This window comes from Rhododendron vialii, chromosome 6a, assembly GCF_030253575.1.
Source record: "Rhododendron vialii isolate Sample 1 chromosome 6a, ASM3025357v1".
NCBI classification, from domain to species: Eukaryota; Viridiplantae; Streptophyta; class Magnoliopsida; order Ericales; family Ericaceae; genus Rhododendron; species Rhododendron vialii.
The window spans coordinates 39,158,210-39,180,263 of NC_080562.1; the positions used below are offsets into that span (position 1 = coordinate 39,158,210).

Consider the following 22,054-nt stretch of genomic DNA (forward strand, 5'->3'; position numbering starts at 1 on the left):
TCACAACTGGCCGGACTCATCTGCTCCAATTGGTGTTCTTTGAAAACATTCAACTTTAAACTGAAAAAGATACTCCGTAAGACGCAAACCCTTATGGACGCCGTTTACCCATGCGCAGCGAAGAATGAGTTTTGGTCTCCCATTCCCCCGTTCACATAAGCTCCGACAATGCCTAGGTTTGTCCACGGGAAGTATCTTACCAATCTAAAATAATTTTTTTCATTGTTTGAAAATAAGAGCAGTGTCCGAACAGGTCACGACGTGCTAATCACCCTGCGACCCTACCTAAATGACTACTCACTGATCATTATGCATAAAATAAAAGAAATCCTAATTTGATTCATGTTTTTAGTACTGCAGAAAGAAAATAAATACATGATCTAAGTTATACAAGAACCTACGAACAACTTTGACAAAAAAAACGAAAATCAATACGAATCACTGAAGTGCAAATAATTAAACAAAACTTAAAAAAAACTCAGAAGAAAAATAAATAATATTTCATACATAAAGCTCGACAGCCGTCATCCTAATAAAACCTGTTGTAAAACCCACATGCCGCAGCGTAGATGTGTCAAATGGGCCGTGCCGTGCCGTGCCGGCCCGTTTACTTAAATCGTGTCGTGCTGTGCCGTGCCATTTGCCAATCGTGTCATGTCGTACCGGCCCGTTTCTGAAATCGTGTTGTGTCGTGCCGGCCCATTTTCTTAAATCGTGTCGTGTCGTGTCGTTTTCAATCGTGCCGGTTCGTGTTCTTAAATCGTGTCGTGTTGTGCCAGCCCGTGTTCTTAAATCGTGTCGTGCCGTGCCGTTTTCAATTGTGTCAAGATGTGCCGGCCATTTACTTAATCGTGTCGTGTCGGATCGGGCTGCGCCGTGCCGTTTTAAGTTGTGTCGTTTTAGTCTACCCTAACATGTGTGGGTTGACTTAAGGCATAACTAATCTTGCATCAGATATGTAACCATTGTATGCATTTGATTTTTTGAAATATTGGAAACTCAGCGACATTGGGCAAGGATAGAGAGATCCTTGCATTCACTGCATCCTCATAAAAAACGAAGGATGAGTGTGTGTTTGAGAGAGAGAGAGAGAGCGAAGTTGCAATTTCAGCTTCGGTTGCCCCTTCTTTTTCCTTTTTTTTTTTCTTAAAACGTCCCCTCTTTTTCCTCGCTTTTTCAGCTTCCTACTTAATAAATCTTAGACTACTTTTTGGTTAGTATACAAGCGAGTTTGGTAAATGGCTCAATCAATCTGCAGTTGCACTTTCAATTCTTATTGTCGCACATTTGAATAGTTTGAGGTGTTTTCTTAAAAAAGCTTTTACCGTTTTATGCTCCTACTAGTGCACGAGAATTATGTTAGGCAAAAGGTCTACATTCGGTCTCAGATATCATAATCACTCTGTAACTTGCAGAAGAGAAAAAGGAGAGAAGTCAATTCACAATGAAAAAAGAAAAATAACAACGGACTCTGCATTTTCATATATCATGACACGCCAAAAAAATTTAACAATTAAAAAAATAACATATTACAACTCCTAATTAAAAAGAAATTCTTGGTCTTAATGAAGTAAAATTTAACAATTAAAAAAATAACATATTACAAATAGTCCTATTGTCCTAGTCCAGACTGTCCAGCTAACCCTTATTTATATGTTTTTTTTCCTTATTTCTACTATGTATTTTTTTTCTTTTTTGTTTGAAACTTTTTTTTTTAATTTCTTGTTAGATTTGGGGTAAATAATATATGACTTTTGCACGTTTCCTTTCATATTAAATTACTCTTGCACCATAAATATTTTGATAAGTTTTTTTAATTTTACTTGTTATCTTGTATTGTAATGTTAAATTTGCAAACCAAAGGTCCAAAGCCTATTTAATTTAACTAACAAAAACAAAACAAATATTTTTACCGAATAAAATTTGATAGTTTTTTAAAAGTGAAAAAATAATTTTTTAAAAACATGATTTTTTAATAAATTATTTTTTTTAAAATTAAATATCTTAGTTGTTTACCTTTAAAAAAAGATAAACAAATATTTTTTACCGAATAGAAATTGTTTAATTTTTTTAAAATTTAAAAAAAAAGCCATTTGGCGTATTTAATTTTTTTCCCGTGCCTTGTGCCGTGCCCTTTCGTGCCCGTGCCTTGCTAGAACCGTGTCGTGCCGTGTCGTTCCTGTCCACTTTTCGTGCCCGTGCCCGTGTCGTTCCAGTCTACAACCGTGTCGTGCCGTGCCGTGCCAGGCCAACTTTCGTGTCGTGCCCGTGCTGTGCCGCCCACTTCTGTGCCCGTGCCGTGCCGCGGGCCCATTACAATCGTGCTGTGTCGTGCCGTGCCAGGCCAATACCGTGCCTGTGACGTGCCGTGCTATCCCGTGCCCGTGCCGTGCCAGCACAGCCCATTTGACACCTCTACCGCAGCGCCGTTCCTTTGTTTTGTACCGTCCAAAAACCTACCACGGCAGCAGCAGCAGCCTTTTTTTCCTTTTTGTCCCAGGACTCACTGAACCTCACGTCATCAGTAGGGTTATACAGGAATTGTAGACCTTAATTACACAAAGGACCTTTGGACTTCAAGAAATAATAAATCAACCATTCAATTTTGAATTATTTCTTATTTTAACCCCAAACTTCTTTAAAAACTTCTTTTTATCCAAAGTCCCGGACAATAGACTCGAGCAACCTATAAACATAAAAACACATAATAAAAATCAATAAACAAAAATAAAAGACTAATAAATGTAGATTGGAGGGCCAAAATATGTATATTTTGGTACTTATCAGCCATCCATAGTGGTATAATCAAAAGCCAATTGTTTTTAAAGTTAATAATGTTGGTGTAAAAAATGGCTCACAATAGTATAATCAAATTTAACAACATCTTTAGAAATAATCAAATTTTGGATTTTGGATAACCAAAACTAACAACATTTTTCAATAATCAAAATTTATGGACCCCATACCATATAAGTTAATTAGTTCCAAAATTTGTATACACGCTTGTTTCAACTGGTATTTTCTTATTCTTTTCTTCACCTGCTCTATATCTTTTTCACTTCACCCACAAATTATTTCTCTTTCTTTCCCTCCAAAAGTGAAACTCATATCTCTCGATTATCTACAATTTAACCCATCATCGCCGAATTAAGGTATTTCACTATTCTTTCCCATTTCTATTGTCCCCCAAAAAAATAAAAACAAAAATAAAAATTCATAGTATGAGAGAAGAAAGTCACCGATTTTCCCCCAAAATTAAAACGTAAATGGAGGAAATTAAGTGAATGGCGGGAAACAGAAGGGGAGAGAGAGAGAGAGTGAAATTGTAGTTGACCTCTTATTTTGATTATGGACTAGAAGTGACCATTGTGAAAATCAACATTCTTAATCTTAGATGGGATTTGAAAAGATTTAGTTAAAACTAGAGTAGCTATGTGGATGAAGGCGAAGTTCAATATCAAGATCTACACAGTGAAGGATTTCAAAGGGTACCTGAATGGGATTCGAAAAGTGAAGATGTAGATTGGATAAAAGAGGTGTTTTATCCAACTCTGGTCGGATATTTTCTATGCGTATAGCTCTTTGTAATTTTTGCTTTATCCTCGATGTACCCCTTCGAGATTAATAAAAGTTCCTTTTGCCGAGCAAAAAAAATAAAAAAAAATTGTTAAGCTTGACAACCTCTTAAGTGAATAATCAAAAGCTGATGTGTCAACTTTTGTTTATTCTTTTTTTATTATACCACTGTGAATGGCCTTAGACTAATTTTTTTTTCCTCATTTTGGGTCATGGTAGCATATGATTATTCTAAGGCTTATATTCTTTTTGCCATTTAGTGATCATATTGGTCCTCACTCTTCATCCTTGTTGACCTCATTGGGATGTTTGTCGAAGATTGTGATGCCGTCTTATCCTTGTTTACTTTAGTCTTTGTAATGGTTATTTCAAAAATTAATAAAATTTCTTTTGCTGTTTGGAAAAATAAAATAAAATTAGCCAATACTTCTTCTTGTAGCAGTTTTAACCAATCGTGTTTACTAAACGACAAAGGATTCAAATGCTGCAATTAATAAGATCAACCAAAATGGACTCCATTAAGCTTCCACAAGAATTCCTTTCTTCAGGGACTGCACCAAAATTAAGGAATCAAGTGAAGATAGAATCTTCAGAAAATTAACTGGTTTTGAAGACCACCTCAGTGCATTTTTTTTATCCGCAAAGGATGAATTTTATTAAAAACGGGAAAAGAGAAAGGGGATCCAACAAACAGTTAGATAATACATCATAAGGGCAAAGTCCAAAATACCCAAAAGTCTACCAGGGTCCACAATAGAAAATACATTAAGCTCAACCCAAACCCAAATTAAACAAAGACAGCCCAAACACCCAAGACCCGGCCCAAGCCTGGACCGGTCCACCCAAACCATCCCACATGCAAAACCCTAATTAGACCAACAACCACCGTCGTACAAACCATCGGAGCCCAGCCTCGTTGTTAAACTGAACCGGCCTCTCCAGATGTAGAGACCGGCGACAGGAGCCAGCCTACGAAAGTAAAAGCCGAGGTAGTCAGGGCCTGAGGGCCAACCACCACCACCATCTGCCATAACTCCGAACAATCCCTTTCAACAACACGATCTTCAACAACAGCAACATCAAACCAGAAGAGACGAACTGTCGGCCTCTCGCCTGAATGAGAGCTTAGAAAGGCTGCCAGCCGGAATTCAGCACACAAAGACAACCAAGATCAACCCATCCATGGGGACCGCAACCACCTCGCCACCACCGGAGAGAAATCGAACCGATCAGACTACTATCTTCACCAATCGTTTTTTGAAAAAACCTACAAATTAAAATAGAGATTAGAAAAAACTAACTACACCACCGCCCGTCACCTCCACCACACCACCGCCCGTCACCTCCACCCAGACAAACCAGATCAAACACCAACACATCGCCGCCCATGACCACCAAACATCTGAAACATCCAACGCTGCTAGGTCTCCAGAGATAGCCAAGGAAACCTCCGGCAGGTGACGGAGTGCACCACACACCACCGCCACGCCCTCCCCGCAAAAGAGGGCACAAACGGAAATAGGAAAAACGGAAGATGATCTCGATCAGGAAAGGAGAGGTAGCAGAGAGAGAGATAGCGGGAGATCGAAAGGAGGAAAAAGGAGCCTGGGGAGGAGGGAGGGAGGCGCCTCCGCCGCCGCCGCCGAGGAAAGAAAACCCTAGCAGAGGAGATGTTTAGAGAGAGAGAGAGAGAGGTCTCCACCTCAGTGCATTCAAGCAAGCTTCTGCTTCAACCATGGCAGCAGAAGAAGTCATTACACTACTCGTCTCGAATTGAGCAACCTTGCAAATCGCAGCATCAAGATCAAGAGCAGCCTAAGCAATTCAAGCATGCAAACTGACGTTCTCCCAACCCTAGCAACCATTTAGCAACATAAACAAAAATTCTAAACATTTCCATGTGATTAATATCCTAATATTACCTATATATGTTCTTTACTAAGCAAATCTGCCAAAAACTTATTTTTCTGCCAAGGACAACTTATCTTTTGCACTAATAAAAAAAAAAAGAAAAACTTATCTTTTGCACCAAGCTAGACTAGTTCAGTTAGTCAGGACTCTTGTATCTCACTGGGAGATCGGGAGATCAAGTGTACTATTCTTCCCACCTATACGTAGGTATTCTTCTCTTAGATGGACATTTCCTTCGTTTCTTTGTTTCTACACTATAATGGGCTTATTAATTGATAATCCTACTCTGTTCAAAATGATTGAAAATGAGGCTATTGAATACTCTAAGATGATGGGGGGTTTCTAGAGATTGCTCCTAAATCTATGTACTTCGGTGGCTCTTGGTTAATCGTTTTCAATGAAGATTATTTCTTGGAATATAAGAGGATTGGGTAGTAATTAATCTAAAAAAAAAAAAAAAAGATTCCTATCCAAGCTTGTTAAGCATAGGAAGCCTGATGTTTTATATTTATTCAAGAATCAAAATTAGAGAATGTGGAGCAAGCTGTAATTCAGAGAATTTGGGGTAATCCTGATGTGGGCTTCTCTATCTCAAGTTGTGAAGCGGCCTCTGGGGGTCTCTTAACTCCCTGGAACTCTGAAATTTTCAAGCCTCATGCAATAACTTCTCACAAGCACTACATTCTAGTAGAAGGTACTCAAGAAATGGCTTCCAATGTGTTTTCCTGAATATTTATGCTCCCAATGATCCCATCAGTAGAAGGAATCTGTGGATGGAACTTGCCCTCGGCCTAAAAAGTACAGTACATTACAGTTACCATGGTGTGTAGGTGGGGATTTCAACTCAATAAAATCTATCTCTGAAAGGGTTGCGTGCACTATGATGGATAGAGACATGAGGGATGTCATTGACTTCATCAATATCATGGAACTCCAAGATCTCCCCTTACTTGGCAGGAAATTCACTTGGTCTAATTTCCAGGATGTGGAAATTCAAAGCAGAATTGAGAGATTTCTTCTTTCTCAAGAGTTTTTGTACAAATTTAATCTCGCCCAATGGGGGCTCCATAGGCCTATCTCGGATCACTCCCCCATTATGCTTTCTGAAGACTCCAGGAATTGGCCCCCAAGCCCTTCAGGTTCCAAGATGCTGGGCTCTCAAATCCCTCTTGCATGTCCTTGGCTAAAGAAATCTGGAACTGTTCAATCGTTCATGGCTGGTCTGGTTTCAAGCTCGTGCAAAAACTGAAGGCAGTCAAGGAAAAATTATAAGTGTGGAACAAGGAAGTTTTTGGTGATATCAATGTCAAGCCACAAGTGTTAGAAGAGAAGCTTCATCAGATGGATATTCTCAGTGAAGAAAGGGTTCTTACTTCTGAGGAAAAGCTTTCTAAACGATCTCTATCTTAAGAGTGAATTTTGGAAATGCAATAGATTGGCTGAAACATTGTGGAGGCAAAAATCAAGAATTAACTAGTTGAAGCTTGGGGACAGAAACACAAATTTTTTTCAAATCATGGCCAATTACAGATTCAAAAGAAACCTCATTGGCTCTATCAAAGTGGAAGGCGTTGTAATTGAAGATCCAATACAGATTAAAGCAGCTGTTGTCAATCATTTTTCCAAAATTTTCAGTTAAGGAATTCAAGCTGAATCTTTTATTGAAGGCTCATTTCCCAGAATACTTTCTCCTACATCAGCTAGCCTTTTGGAACGAGAATTTGCCCCCGAGGAAACTCTTGCTGCAATCAAAGTCTGTCATAGCTCAAAGGCTCCAGGGCCTGATGGTTTTAACTTCAGTTTCATCAAAAAAGCTTGGAGTTTTATGAAGGATGATCTGGTTCAATTTTTTGAGGAATTCCATGCTAATGCTAAGCTTGTTAAAGGTATCAACTCTTCCTTCATTCCTAGGCCTCAGCACATGTGTACACGCTCATCATCATGTAACTCAAGACCGGTCTGAGGTGTTCGTCACGAGATTCCAGTACCTGGAAACGGGTTGAGAAGGCACCGTGCAGACAAAGAGATCCTGAGGAGGGCATTGACGCCGCCGGTAATTCGTAGGCAGAGTAGGCGGTGGTGGAATTTCTGGCTGATGCCAACCCGGCTTTGTAACATGTCAAAGACTTAGATTGCTTTCCCAATTCCTTTCATTATTCGAGGCCGGTCCACAAAAATTCAACTAGACATAAACAGGAAGCATAATTCGGGGTTTGTAAATTTGCAAAGATGTTCACAGGACTTGAACCTTTTTTATTTTTAGTTGTGTGGATTGACTGATGAACATCACTTTAGTAATGAAGAAAGAAGAATAATGAAGTTAATTAGCTACATTGGATGTCCATATATAAATCATAGAACACTTCACATCAGATGCGCTTGCAAATTCAAAGGGGATGTAAAAGCTTGGTGGCCACAACTCAGTAGTGCAATTGGCATATGCTCGTACATACTTGGAACATAGCCTTCATGACACCATTTGGCTTCAGTCAAGTATACTCCAACCAAATCTTTCAACTGGAATTTTGATGACAATGAGCTAGTATTGGGCGAAATTTCATTAATTGGGTACTGCAATGCATGTGATGTTCCTTCCACTCTTTATATGATAGCTAGGATTAGGAGAAAAGGGGCCTAGATAGTTAATTCATGTTTGGCAGAGGGCTTGGACGGCTATAGTCTTACAAAAGAGGACCTGCATGTCAGAACCCCTTAAAAATGCCTTAGCAAACAAGTGCATAAAAATTAAAGCTAGGTGGTCTAATCTTCTAAACTCAACCAAGAACTCTGCATCTCACTAAAAATGCCTTAGCATACAAGTGTATGAGTACTTGTTCTTTGGTTGCCTGGTTTCCATTTGTGAGTGGCAATACTTTTTGGTGAAAAATAGCATCCATAGGTCTTGCTTCCTTTTGCTCAATGAGATCCAGTAGATCAATGTTCATAGGGGTGGTGCTAACCTACAAAGCCTTTTGGTGAAGTTGTCTTGTGTTGCACTTGTTTACCAATTGTGGAGGGAGAGGAATAGGCGCATTTTTCAAGGAATGAGTTTAACTCCAGATTAGATTATTAGTGTAGTTGCTTCTGATATTCGTGTAAACTCTTAAATTCCTGTCTATTGTTTTTCTCTTTGGGGAATGCCCCTTAGGTCTTGTTTGTTATGTTGGATTAGGGGTTTGCCCCTAATTTGTGTAATGTGGGTTTCTAATAAAATTTTACCTTGCCCAAAAAAAAAAAATATCCTAAGGGTTCACTAAGTGGTCTTGGTTTAGGATTTAGGTGTTTTCTTCTTCTTTAAGGTCTCATGTTGAATTAATTTTTCATGTTAACAACTCATGGAACCGCCTCACCTCCACGTATAGTTGTGTGAAACGAACGACTGTGGGAGGGGCAACTTTATTTCTGGATGGAATAATCCGTACATTGCACGCAATAAACACGGAGGATCCCTAAACCTAGCTTAAAAAACAACAAAAGCATGCATTCCAATGCTTTATTTGATCAAAACAAGGCCTTTAGAAGCATCTCTAGCTTTAGCTCTTCAAGCAGTACTAGAGCAATCTATAATGAACATACGTGTTCATATGCTTTATTTGACGACATAGAAATCGATACAGATAGGTGTTCATATTACTTGATCTTCGGGCTAAACCTGTTGCAAGATTTCAAATTGGCACATAATCAACGAGTACTGAGGTCACATATTCCTTGAGCTTGGTTTTAGAATGAGTGTAAATATCTCCATCATGGTATATAACATAAACCACTCGCGCAAGATTGAGAACTCGCACGAGGAGAGGCATTGGGGCGGCAGTTGGGTTGAGGCACTCTGAGTTCATGTCTTTCCATGCATTTGTAACTTGCTTTCCAAATTCAACAATTACCTCTTCTTCTGTTACACCATGTTGTTTCATGTAGCATTCAACTGCTGAGGCTACGTGACCTCTCTTTTGCTCAAACTGTAATTGCACCATCACACAAATGTGTTAGCATGATTAAAAGGTAGTATGTACTCTTATAAAAACTCCTCCCCGTGTTTTTATTCATTGATAGCCTTTGAATCTCGAATCTTGGGACTTTTTTTTTTAATAGCAAAGAAAATTTATTAATCTTTGAAAACAGATCGAATCTCGAGACTTGATCATGTGTCATGAGACTCATGACAATTTGTTAGGACATGAGTTACCTGGGTATAAAGGATCAAGTAGATATGCAACCTCTTTCCAGAAAGTTCCAGGCATGATTATATTACAAAGATTGACAGTTCACAAGAACATAGGCATATAAATATGTGCTGAATAATGACATTTTCCCTTGAGCTTGCATAACCTTGCTCCTAACTTTTGTTGTTCCTTTAAAAAACCGCCAGTAAAAGTCTTCAAAAAAATAGTCCCAAAAAAACCGCCGTTTTAGAGCAATTATTTCCGACCGTCTTATTAATGCCGTTAAAAGTGTCTTTTAACGACAGTTAATGCGATTAATAAAACTGCCAACAAAGCCAAAATTTGGCGTAGTGCTTGTATAACATTGACCCTAATATTAAAAGGCTGATTCTCGTGACTCCAACTCACACTGTTACATTAAAGGCAGCTTTATTTTGCCCCTACTACATAAGTTAAAGGCGCGAAAATGATCCTCTCTTTTGGCAATAGAAAAACAGACCATACTTCGATTATGTTTTGCCTGAATCATATAGGAAATTGATTTTGGCGCTCCACTTTTACACACAGGCGCTCCACTTTGCACTGGTTCCAAAATCATCCTTTTATATAAGAGCTCTTCTTTTCTTTCCATAACTAAGGCAGTAGTCATTTACCAAAAAAAAAAAAACTAAGGCAGTAAAATCCTCAATGTGAAAGACTCCAGTTGACAGACTTCAAACCGACTCTTAAAACATTTTTTTTCCCAATATATGCATAAGTATAAATTCTTTTTAATTGTATATTAATTATGATTAATGTATCTTACAATATACAATACGTATATATCTCGATACCATTTATAAAATGTAAAAAACGATACACGATACGTATCTCAATCTGAAAACACATTCTATCTTACCTCGTGGCCTACCACATCATCCATGAGCCTGCCTACCACTGATGCACCTTGAACAATTAAAGGATCAGTATACAGCCAATCAAGGGCCTCTTTGGTCGCCAACTCTCCCATTCCAAGAAGGAAAGTGATTGCAAGCGCTTGTTGACCACCGCTCAATATTGCAGTTGGCATATACTCTTCGAAACTTGGAACATAGCCTTCGTGGTACCATTTGGCTTCAGCCAAGTATCCTCTGGTCATATCTTTCACCTGGAATTTCGAGGACAATGAGTGAATATTGGACGGAATTTCAATATTTTTACTAATAAAACAAGTAAGTTATTTCGAGGCTAACTGCGGATTTTGCATAGTCGATTGCATATAATTTTCCTTGCTTGGCCATTTCTTCATCAATCATGTTGTAAGCATCCAAAACTGCTTGATAAACAAGTTTCATGTAGTCCGGAAGTAGATCCATGGAACTAACTTCCCACCTGAAAATAAAATAGGTTATGGGAAATGACTAAGGGGTATGGTGATTGCTGTGGAAACCGATTTAGATAAAACTTTAGATTACGATTAATAAGTTATGACTGGAACTAGTACTGTTAACTGAAAAAAACGGAAATCAATTTTTTAGTAGCTTACAATCTAAAATCTGGACCTAAAATTAAGCACCTCAAACTGAGTTTTTAATGTGTGATATGAAGGACTAAAAGACAATTTTTTGACAGCATTTATAAGAAGGTAGTAGAGTAAAAAAAACATTTTTCTACGATGCAAATTCTATCACAAATTCAAGATTCAAACACAGTCTTAAAATCTCAACTTGAACATTCCAAAGAGGTTCCGATTCTTATAAAAGGTAAAATCAAAAATTAAGATCACGAGGGAGAGCGGGAATTTAACCTTTGAATTGCCTCATTGAAAAGCACAAGTTCTTCGATGGTAGCCTGGCTAGCATCATAGATGTCATCAATAATCGAAACCAAACAAATCATTTTGGTTAGAATTCTTCTAGAAAGAACATATTGAGGCTCAAAGTACACTCCCAATGTCCAAAAGTACAACTCCACCACTCTGTCTCTTGCAAATGATAGTTTCCTTGCAACATCCAATTCTTTCCACCAGCTAAACAAAAAATTGAACCATGAAAAATATAAGATCATCCAATCCAATTTATTAATGCCCTGTTTTGGATATGTATAGAAAACAAATTCTTCTCGACTGTACTAGTATTTTCCTTCTTCTTCTTCTTTTAGGCAAATTTTCATTTTCATTTTCAATTCATCTCAATTGGAGGACTGAATGAACTTTATCTCAACTACAAGTTTCAAATCTATCTCATTTGTTACGAGGAAATCAATCGGTCCTATAGGAGTGGAGAATTGAGAGGGGTAGGGGGTGGAATGATTTTGTAAAATTGTATTTTTTTTTTCTTTCAAATATTATGAATTTCCTTATGAAGATGAACCGATAATGTAGCTGATAAGTGCCAAAATATACATATTTTGGCCCTCCAATTTTCATTTATTAGTCTTTTATATTTGTTAACTGATTTTTATTATGTGTTTTTATGTTTATAGGTTGCTCGAGCCCGTTGTCCGAGACTTTGGATAAAAAGAAGAATACATAGAAGTTTTGGATCAAAATTTAAAGTCCTTCGAAGTTGAATGACTAATGTGTTATAATATGAAGTTCGAGGGCTTTTTATGTTATTAGGGGATTAAAACCCTAGTCTATAAAGTCAATGATACTGACTTCAGAGAAAAAAAAGAAGCGGCAGCCCTGGGGAAAAAAGGAAAAAAAGCTACTGATCAAGAGGACGGTGCTGCCGATTCTTTTCGTTCGGAATATTGTTTGATTTTCTTCTGGTCTTTCCTTTAAGTTTTTAACGCTTTGTTCAATTACTTGCTTGCCGGTAATTCGTATTAATTTTTGTTCTTCATTAAAGTTATTCGTTGATACTTGTTTATTAATTTATTTCTTTTATTTATTTCGTATTCGGAAGTATGTTTCAATCTAGGATTTCTTTTATTTTTTATTTGATGTTGAGTGAGTAGTCGTTTAGGTAAGGTCGCGGGGTGATTAGCACACCGTGGCTAGTTCGGGCACTGCTTCTTTTATCAAACAATGAAAAAACGATTTTAGATTGGAAAATACTTTCCGCGGACGAACCTGGGCATCGTCGGAGCCCATGTGAACGGGAAAATGGGGGTCCAAAACTCATTCTTCGCTGCGCATGGGTATACGGCGACCATAGGGTCTCGCATCTTGCGGGGTATCTATTTCAATCTAAAATTAAACGTTTTTAAGAACTCCAAACAGAGCAGGTTAATCCGGACTAGTTACAAGTGCTATGAACCCTACGACCGTACCTCTTTTAATTATCTGAAAAGTTTATTTATTTCCTAGATTTTAGTTAATCTTCCATCAATCGACAAAGGGGTGGCTACCTAAGAGCCCGTTAAATTAGTTTAACCCGAATTTTTAGTTAGCACACATCACTATCTCTGTGGATTCGACTCCGGACTTACCGGATATTATGCTGCGTCGATCTCCGCCCTACGCTTGGGGCAACCCATTATTTTAGGACTATGAAATCGTCAAGCAGTAGCATTTTTTTGAAATGCCAAAAAGAAGAGTTTCTAGAGAGGCTTATTAAACAGGTTGTATTATACCACCTTGTGATTTCGCTTAACTCCCTCTGGTGCAATTTCTGCAATAAGTTGAAATCCAATTTTGCAAAATCCAATAGAACTTTATTGTGGGAATCATCTTTTTGATAGAAGGAAATATAATGCCTTGACTCAAGCCTTGTCAAGCCCTTGTGGATGGGCTGATATAGAGCATGAACTACTTGTGCTGCGAGTGGATTATTGCTCAAGTTCGGTAGTGTAGAATTGAGGTGAGTGGTGGTAAATTCCATTGCTTCATCTAGTATATCTTCGTGATGTACGCTAAAAAATGTAGCTTCGTACAAGCTCAATAATCCTCTCACATCACCAATCAAGGATTCCTTAAATTTTCCTTCATTGTCCTTGAGTTTGTTGAATACATTTGCGTAAACCATTCAGGAACATGATCAATGCATAGCAATATGTTAGAAATATGAAAATTATCAGCAATTGTAACAAGAATCTGTAGTTGCGGCTTCAGAAACTTTCATGAAAGTAGTCATAAAGGCAATTATTTTTCCCAAACTAGAGAGGAAATATAAAACAGTATTTATGGTGTCTATTTTAAGGGACGATATAGTATATGACTATGTCCTATGCGACATATTATGTCCCTTTCGACTATCGGTATTTAGTAGTAGTTAAAAAAGTGCTTTAATAAAATCTTCCTTTTGCCGAAAAAAAAAAAATCACAAGCAAACAGACTAAGTAATAACTAATATTTTTTCATGTTTCCATAAAAAGAAAACACTTTGGATATGTTTTCCCAGAATATATGATTCCCAAGCTCCTTTTATCGTAATGAATACGTTTTTTTTTTTGGTAGTTCTGTGACCTACTTTTTGATACACCTTTCTCGAATGAACATAGACAAAGCCCCCATGAAAATTGTGTAGGGAATAAAAAGGGACTATATATGGAAATCTGTTTCTTTAATGATAAAATGAATTAACATTATTATGTGGACTAGAACATTAGAACTGTTGGTTTAACGGTTGCGTAATTGCACTTAGGTGTGGTGGGATTGTGAGTTCAACTTTTATGAAAAAATAAAATACATTTGTTGATGGTTTGGAATTGTATGTATTGATTCATCTCACAAAGCAGTACTTATTTTGTTTCTTATCTTCATCATCTGACACCTGAAATGTTTATTTTTATTACTTTTTTTGAAATTAAATTTATTTTTATTACCTCCAGAAAGTAATTCTGATCTAGGATTTGTGTGAGAACCGAAATTAAAATGAAAACTACATGACCTAGAATACTTGCTTTTCCAAGCTTGGCCTTTAAAATTGAACGCTATCAAAATCGTTTTCCTAACCGGGCGAACCCATCACACACAAATTATAATCTAGCTGAGCTGGAATAGCATTTTATTTCTTATATATTACTCATCTGCCATGTTTAGCTTTTCTAATTTTGTCAATTTCAATAGGATAGTGGTTTTCACACTCCCTTTTTTTATAGCCACATTCCTTCTTCTTCTTTTTTTGTCTTTTTGTGATATGAATTTATAATATTGTCATTTCAAACGTGAAAGAGTGAATCTCCACAATGGCTATTTGGCCATTAAAAGAGAGCATGGTTATAAATAAATAAATAAATAAAGAGTGAAAATCAATTACCTTTCGAGACCCAATTTGCTTTCATCGAAACGCAAAGAAGTCCAAAATTATTGGTCCATTTTAAATACTCAAATAACAAAACTCTTTAGTATTCCCTTAATTTCCACCGTTCTATATATGGCCATTGAAGTAACAGACCAAATGTGAATTAAAATTAATTTACACTATTAGAAGGCTGGAATGATGTGGAGAGTATATACTAGTACGTACTGCGTGATTTTCATTTAAATCTTATCAAAAATAGATATTCGTTCGAAGAAAAATAATACAAATAATTTTACTATATCAGCAGAAGCGTAGGCAAGGAAATGATCTCCCCAAACACTAGGATGAAAAACTGATTTTGGACGACGTAGTGCGACTTGAACGGGTGGCGGTGCCTTACTTGATGAGGTTAATAATGCAGTTGGGATTATGCGACAATCTGGTCAATTTGGATTATGCGAAACAAGCTTATTTTTCAGAATGTGACGATCAGCTTAGAGGAGGTAGTGGATTTAATCAAGTACAGAGGGGCTATGTGGATGAAAGTTTTTTGTGAGATTAAGGTGTATTCGATCGAGGAGTTCAAAGGATTCTTAGATGGTATTCGTTTGTTGAAACTGTAACCCTTAAGGTGCTCTCTTCCAATTTCCTGCTGGATGAGATTGTTTTCGTTTTTTTCTTTTCGCTGAGTTGAGTTAGTTTGCTCCCCAGCTTTTCCTCTCGATGTAACCTTTCGAGTTTAATAAAATTTCCTTTTGCCGAGCAAAAAAAAATAATAATGCAGTTGGGATAGAAGAGAATGCCATTTTCGTGTGTTGGGTGGCTGTGAAACGGGAAGGAATAATAGAAGGGGAATGAACCAGAAAATTGGAATTGGAAGGAATAAGAGAAGATCAACAGTCTCTAATCCTTTCCACCCTCTGAGTAATGGTGTAGAATAAAGAGCAACAGTGCTTGCTATTTATAGACGACTAGATTCTGTTGGGAATGCAAACCTTCACGAGGCATTCTTGCAAAGTACTCTTATTTTCTAAAATTCAGCTTTGAAGTAGAGTAGGGCACAAGTTTTTTTTTTTTTAAGAGAACGTTGGAGTTGAAACGGCTAGGAAAATGGAGGACAGAGAAGAGAAAAGTAAAAGGGCAATTTTTTTATCCATAAAAGTAACATTTTATTAAGGAAAAGAGGAAATGACATTTTGGTCTTTTTTGTTTTGATAAGCAATGGCATTTTGGTCTTAGTAGATCAAGTTTCTCCCTCGTTAACTTCTTTCACTATTTCCTATGATCAGATAGTACGGTACATAAAAAAAAAATGAAAGGATCATATTTGCATGCCTGGGCCTAGGGCCTCCAATTAGAGGCCCGAACTAGGGGCCCCATTTTGATAAACATGATTTGGGTCAGCATTTTGGAAATGGTAGCTATAAGTGGGAATTGGAGAATAGAATATCTTAAAACAAGTGTCAATCGCATGGGTTATGTCGTGCACTTGAGGTGGTCATGTAGGGTGCGTGCAATGGATAAGTTAAAGGAAATGATAGGTATAAGTGGGAACGATAATTCTAGTACCCCATACACTTACACACCCACACTCATATGAGTGGTGGATCCCACACACACTTGACACCTCAAGTGTGTGTGGGATCCACCACTCATGTGAGTGTGGGTGTGTAAGTGTATGTGGTGCTAGCAAAGTTGAAGTGGGAATTGGAGAATAGAATATCTTAAAACAAGTGTCAATCGTGTGGGTTATGTGTACATGTGCATGTGAGGTGTTGATGTAGGGTGTGTGCAATGGATAAATTTTGCCACTTGTAAGAAGAGAGAATAGAACAAAATAAAGGGAAGACAAACTAAAGGTTGTTAGGAAGGGACAAGACTTAACCTCTTGGACCTCTTCTCGAGGAACTTGGAAAATTAAAAGAGATAGAATAAGGTTCTATCACTTTCTTGTTTTTGGAAAGATTACATTGATGCTATAGGTTATGTTGGTAAGTGCATGCCCTAGGCTATGAGGTCTGGGAACGATGTCAGATAGTTGGAAGGGATGAATAATAATTACTATAATTTAATATGAGGATTTTTGGGATGTTACAAATTGGTATAATTTAATATGACTGTTGGGAATGCAAACCTTCACAAGGCATTCTGGCAAAGTACACGTGTTTTTCTAAAATCCAGATTTGAAGTAGAGTAGGGCACAAGTTATTTTTTTTTAAGAGAATGTTGGAGTTGAAACGGCTTGGAAAATGGAGGACAGAGAAGAGAAAAGTAAAAGGGCATTTTTTTTTATCTGACAAAAGTATCATTTTATTAAGAAAAAGGAGGAAATGGCATTTTAATTTGGTATTTTTTTTTGATAAGCAAGGGCATTTTGGTCTTATTAGAACAAGTTTCTCCCTCGTTAACTTCTTTCACTATTTCCTATGTTAGATATAGGGCTGTAAATGAACCGAGTAGCTCGCGAGCTCGGCTCGGCTCGGCTCGTTAAGACTTGGTTCAGCTCGTTTTTACGTAAACAAGCTGAGCTCGAGCTCGAGTTTTCAACACGTTTACTAAATGAGCCGAGTCAGCTCGGCTCGTTCATCAAAAACTCGGCTCATTAAGGGTGGCTCGGCTTGATTAAAGAAGCTCGATTAGTAAAGAACTCAGCTTGGCTCGATAAGAGTTCGGCTCGTTTACAACCCTTAAATAGTACTGTACATAAAAAAAATAAGAAAAACCATGAAAGGATCATATCTATAGGCCCGGGTCTGGGACCTCCAATCAGAGGCCCGAACTTGGGCCCCATTTTGGTAAACATGCCCACCAAGGAGTTTGGGCCCTACAATCTTAAAAAGGGACCGTGTATTCGATGATCAGTATGGTACGGATGGTGGACCATTTTCAATATACTCTTTTCCTGCACTTTGTTGTGGAGTGAAACTGAAGCAAAACACCAAAGAGCTGTGCTCGTAGCACAGCACAGCTTGCTGTGCACAGAGCCCATTTTCTCCCGTCTCAGTCTAAATTCTGAAGTGATTTTGGGTGTTTTGTTGACGCCTCTAACGATATCGAACGAAGCTCATTTTTTACAGGGATCTTAAACGACATATTTTGAACAAAATGAGCGGTTCCGATCATCTTTGTGCAACCCGAAGCGGGAGAAAATGGGCTATGTGCACAGCTGCTGCGCACAGCTTGCTGTGCACGTAGCTTTTCTGAACACCAAAGGAGAAAGATAAGATATAGCAAGTCCCAAGCTTTAGTCCGGTTGGTTAGCAGGTTTTCTCCATGCATAAGTCATTTCGGTTCAACTCTTGGGTTAAGCCACAAAAGTGATTTTCTTTGAATCTTGTAGTTCCAGTATGAATGATCTATCGAACCAGAGTGAAGGATAACAAACAAAACACAAGCTTCAGAGCCTTATAGTTTCAGGCCAACATTTATTGTATAACATTTATTGTATCATAGCAATGTATGCTATGCAGCCAAGTGGTCGTTACGAGAGTGTTCCATGTAAAGTACCCAGATTCAAGCCTTTAGAGCCTCACTTTCTATTTTGTGAAAACATGCCTTTTCTTTTTCTTGAGCAACTTATATTTCCCCCTTAATTGGTTCTTTCTTTAACAAGTTTAAATAAACTCAAGATATTTTTACACACATGACTTTTACCAAAAAAAATAAAAAATTAGGGTTTTATATCTTAATTAACTCCTATCTACCAGCAAAAAACCATTATTAATTTTTACTTTTTTTACAATAAATAGAAGGCCCCTTTTATAAATTGGCGTAGGGCCCCAAAACACGTTGGGTTGGCCCTGCACATCTGAACCGTTTATTCCAGTTTCATGGACCATTTTCATGTACCCTAACACTTGTGGGGTTTGTTTGTTTTTACTTCACGATTTTTAATGTTTGCCCTCAAGGCACACATTAAAAAAAAAAAACCTTTGAATTATTAGTGCTTAATTTTGGTATAGATTTCGAAATCAAAAATCAAGAGCACTAGTTTTGTACAAGTGTTGTACACAAAAGTATTGTACCCAAAGCAGGGCTCTCAATTGATAAAGGGCTAGCTGCTTTGAAAAAAATTTGATGCTTATGTACAAAGACTCTTATGATCGCAAGATTGAGAAAGCCTTTAGATCCCTCCACATGCATGGCCGCCCCATTCACAATGTGCAAATTGGATTGCTCCTTGTACAGATTCAATCAAGTTAAACACATATAGTTGCTGGTACAAATCAAACCGTAAAGGAGGCTTTGGAGGATTGTTTTGAGACTCAAAGGGAGACTGGGTCCTAGGGTTCTTTGGTAAGCTCATCTGCGACTCTAGCCTTGAAGCGGAACTCTGGGGAATTTATAGAGGGCTTACTATTATCCTGGAGAAAAGTTTGGCAAATGTTACTATCGAATCTGATTCTCTTGTGGCTGTTGAGCTCATCATTGAAGGCAATCCAGGTAATCACGCTTAAAGTATCATCATAACTAAAGCTCATGGGCTGCTAAATCACACGGGCACCAAGTTATCCCACACTTACGGCAATGCCAATCAATGTGTTGTCCATCTTGCTAGCTTGGGAGCCGAATGCATGACGATTTCCTATACCTAAATTAATGGGTTGCCCCAAGCGTAGGGCGGAGACCGACGTAGCACAATATCCGGTAAATCCGGAGTCGAATCCATAAAGACGGTGATGTGTGCTGACTAAAAATTCGGATTATATAATTTAAATGGGCTCTTAGGTAGCCACCCCTTGTAGTTTTGATTGAGATTAACTAAATTTACGAAATAATTAAACTTTTCAGATAATTAAAAGAAGGTCTGGTCGTAGGGTTTGTAGCACTCGTAACCAGTCCAAATCAATCTGCTCCATTTGATGTTCTTAAAAACATTCAATTTTGGATTGAAAAGATACCCCGCAAGATGCAAAACTTTAGGGTCGCCGTATACCCATGCGCAACGAAGAATAGGTTTTGGACCCCCATTCCTCCGTTCACATAGGCTCCGACAATGCCCGGGTTCGTCCACGGGAAGTATTTTTCAATCTAAAATCGCTTCTTTTTATCATTTGAAAATAGGAGCAGTGCCCGAACTGGCCACGGCGTGCTAATCACCCCGCGACCCTACCTATACGACTACTCACTCATCATTAAACAATAAACAAAAGAAACCCTAAATTGAAACATACTTCTATTGCGCGAGATGAAAAATAAACAGAAAAATATCAACTAAACAAATACCAGTGAATAACTTTTATTGAAAACAGAAATTAAAACTAATTACTGGAGTACGAATAATTAAACAAAACTTGAAATCACTTGAAGGAAAGAAAAATTTGAAAGAAACTAAAAAAAAAAAACATTCGAACCAGATCGGCCCGCAGCGTCGTCAGTTTCGTCCAAAACCCTCTGTCCGAAAAAATCCTCTTCAAAAGCTGCCGAAGTTTTTCCTTTTTTCCACGGGCTGCCAGGACCCTTACTGCTGTAGGTTAACTTTTTATATATAGGTATTGGAAACTTTAATCACAAAAAGGCCCTTTGAACTTCGTGAAATAACAAATGAATGATTCAATTTTGAATCATTTCGCATTTGAACCTCAAACTTTCTTTTATTGCTATTTTTGTCCAAATTTCTTGAAAACAAGCTTGAGCAACCTCTGCTTTGACACCCCGGCAATGTACGAACCGGCCTCGAGGCCACTCATTCCAACCTTGGTGCTAAATCCGCCTTATTACCTGTGAAAATAATAAAAACACAAAACAAAGACAAAGCACAGCATCAAATGGAAAATGAAATAAAACTCGCCTCTAATGCGCTAATTCGCCCTACTTAGGCACTCATACCTACAATATTGCGCGCCTATCACCGAACAAAACGACAAGCTGATTATTGCAATGACTATCCCCATCTCCCTACGCGAGTTCTTGATTAGAAATGGCCTTCTTAGGTAGGTTTTAGATTAGTGTTCATGGCCTTATCTCAGTCCATTCTGTCCTTTATCTTTGCTATGACTCTGTTGTAAACCTTCCTAATTTAGTTAATTAAATTTCAAACGTACTAACAAAAAAAAAAGACGTAGGTGTGAATCGTGTGATGCATGTGAAGATAGAACACTCGATGTAAACATGTGTATGCATGACGTGCTACCTACTCAAAAAAAAAGACGTAGGTGTGAATCGTGTGATGCGTGTGCATACATTTGTTAAAGCTGAAAATGTCCTTGGCGAATATTAATTATCAAAACACGTCATTAGCTGTCATTTTCCCTTTTAATTACGGCTGCACACCGGCCTTCTAGCCCGCCCAATCTATCCATTTTTTTAAGAGTTTAAGATATGTATTTAGGCTCATAGGGTTGAATTTGGTTGAGTTTTTATGCTCTTTTAGTTAATAGGATGGGCATTAGAATATCTACAAAAATCAACCTTGGCCCGGCCCGGCCCGATAAAATAAGGAAAATGATATGTCGTACTCCATTCATCTTTATTTAATACTCCTTCCGTCCATTTCTAACTGTCCTGCTTCATAACTCTAACTTATTAAGAAGACATCATCATTATACATTTCACATCAACTTTTCTATGCATTTTCTCTACTTACTCTCTATGAAGACATCATCATTACATTTTTACTCACTAACTTTTCAAAAAAGAATATACTTTTACGGGCAAAATGAAAAATGCACCAATTTTTACCCACTAATTTTACAAAATAAACACTTATTAAAGGACATCCCAAAATAGAATACTGGACTCTAAAAAATGGAGGGAGTAGCTATTTTTGGGAGTCTATGTCACTTTTAATAGATTATATCTCTCAATATATAAAGTTTGAGAGAAACTTATTCGCGGCTTCGCGCAATCTCATCTATCCATTTTGGCAATCAACGATTGAGATATGTTTTCAAACTATTACCGGTATAAATTCTTACCGTTAATAGTTTCTCTAATCTGGATCATCCAAAACACTTTTGAACGATCGAGATTGGCTTCCAAAACTTTATCTCCAAGAGGCCCTGTTAAAAAGTTTTTCTCATAAAGTTTCTTGTGATTCTGAAAATATTGTCCAGTAAAACTAATTGAAACTCTATCAAACAAGATCCATATTGCAGATAAAATTTATAATCGATTAAGAAATATAACTTAGTCTTTATCTAATTAGAATAGAACGAGGGATCATTAAATAGAGAAAGAGGGAGTGTGTGTGTGTATATATATATTATCAAAAAATATTAGGGAGGAAGAAAAAGC

The 22,054-nt window shown here is 37.6% G+C and overlaps 2 protein-coding genes across 2 annotated transcripts; both read right to left on the reverse strand.

Moving 5' to 3' along the window:
• Positions 1-9,003: 9,003 nt before the first annotated feature.
• On the reverse strand, positions 9,004-11,030 carry LOC131330909 (sesquiterpene synthase Cop-like). The gene is made up of 3 exons (XM_058364666.1): positions 10,883-11,030; positions 10,549-10,797; positions 9,004-9,446 (listed from the first exon to the last, which is right to left on the reverse strand). The coding sequence occupies exons 1-3, from the start codon at positions 11,003-11,005 to the stop codon at positions 9,153-9,155; spliced, it is 666 nt and encodes a 221-aa protein (XP_058220649.1). The 5' UTR covers positions 11,006-11,030; the 3' UTR covers positions 9,004-9,152.
• Positions 11,031-11,411: 381 nt separating this feature from the next.
• Positions 11,412-13,600, reverse strand: LOC131328724 ((-)-germacrene D synthase-like). Its single transcript, XM_058361630.1, has 2 exons — positions 13,212-13,600; positions 11,412-11,658 (listed from the first exon to the last, which is right to left on the reverse strand). The coding sequence occupies exons 1-2, from the start codon at positions 13,598-13,600 to the stop codon at positions 11,412-11,414; spliced, it is 636 nt and encodes a 211-aa protein (XP_058217613.1).
• Positions 13,601-22,054: the final 8,454 nt, after the last annotated feature.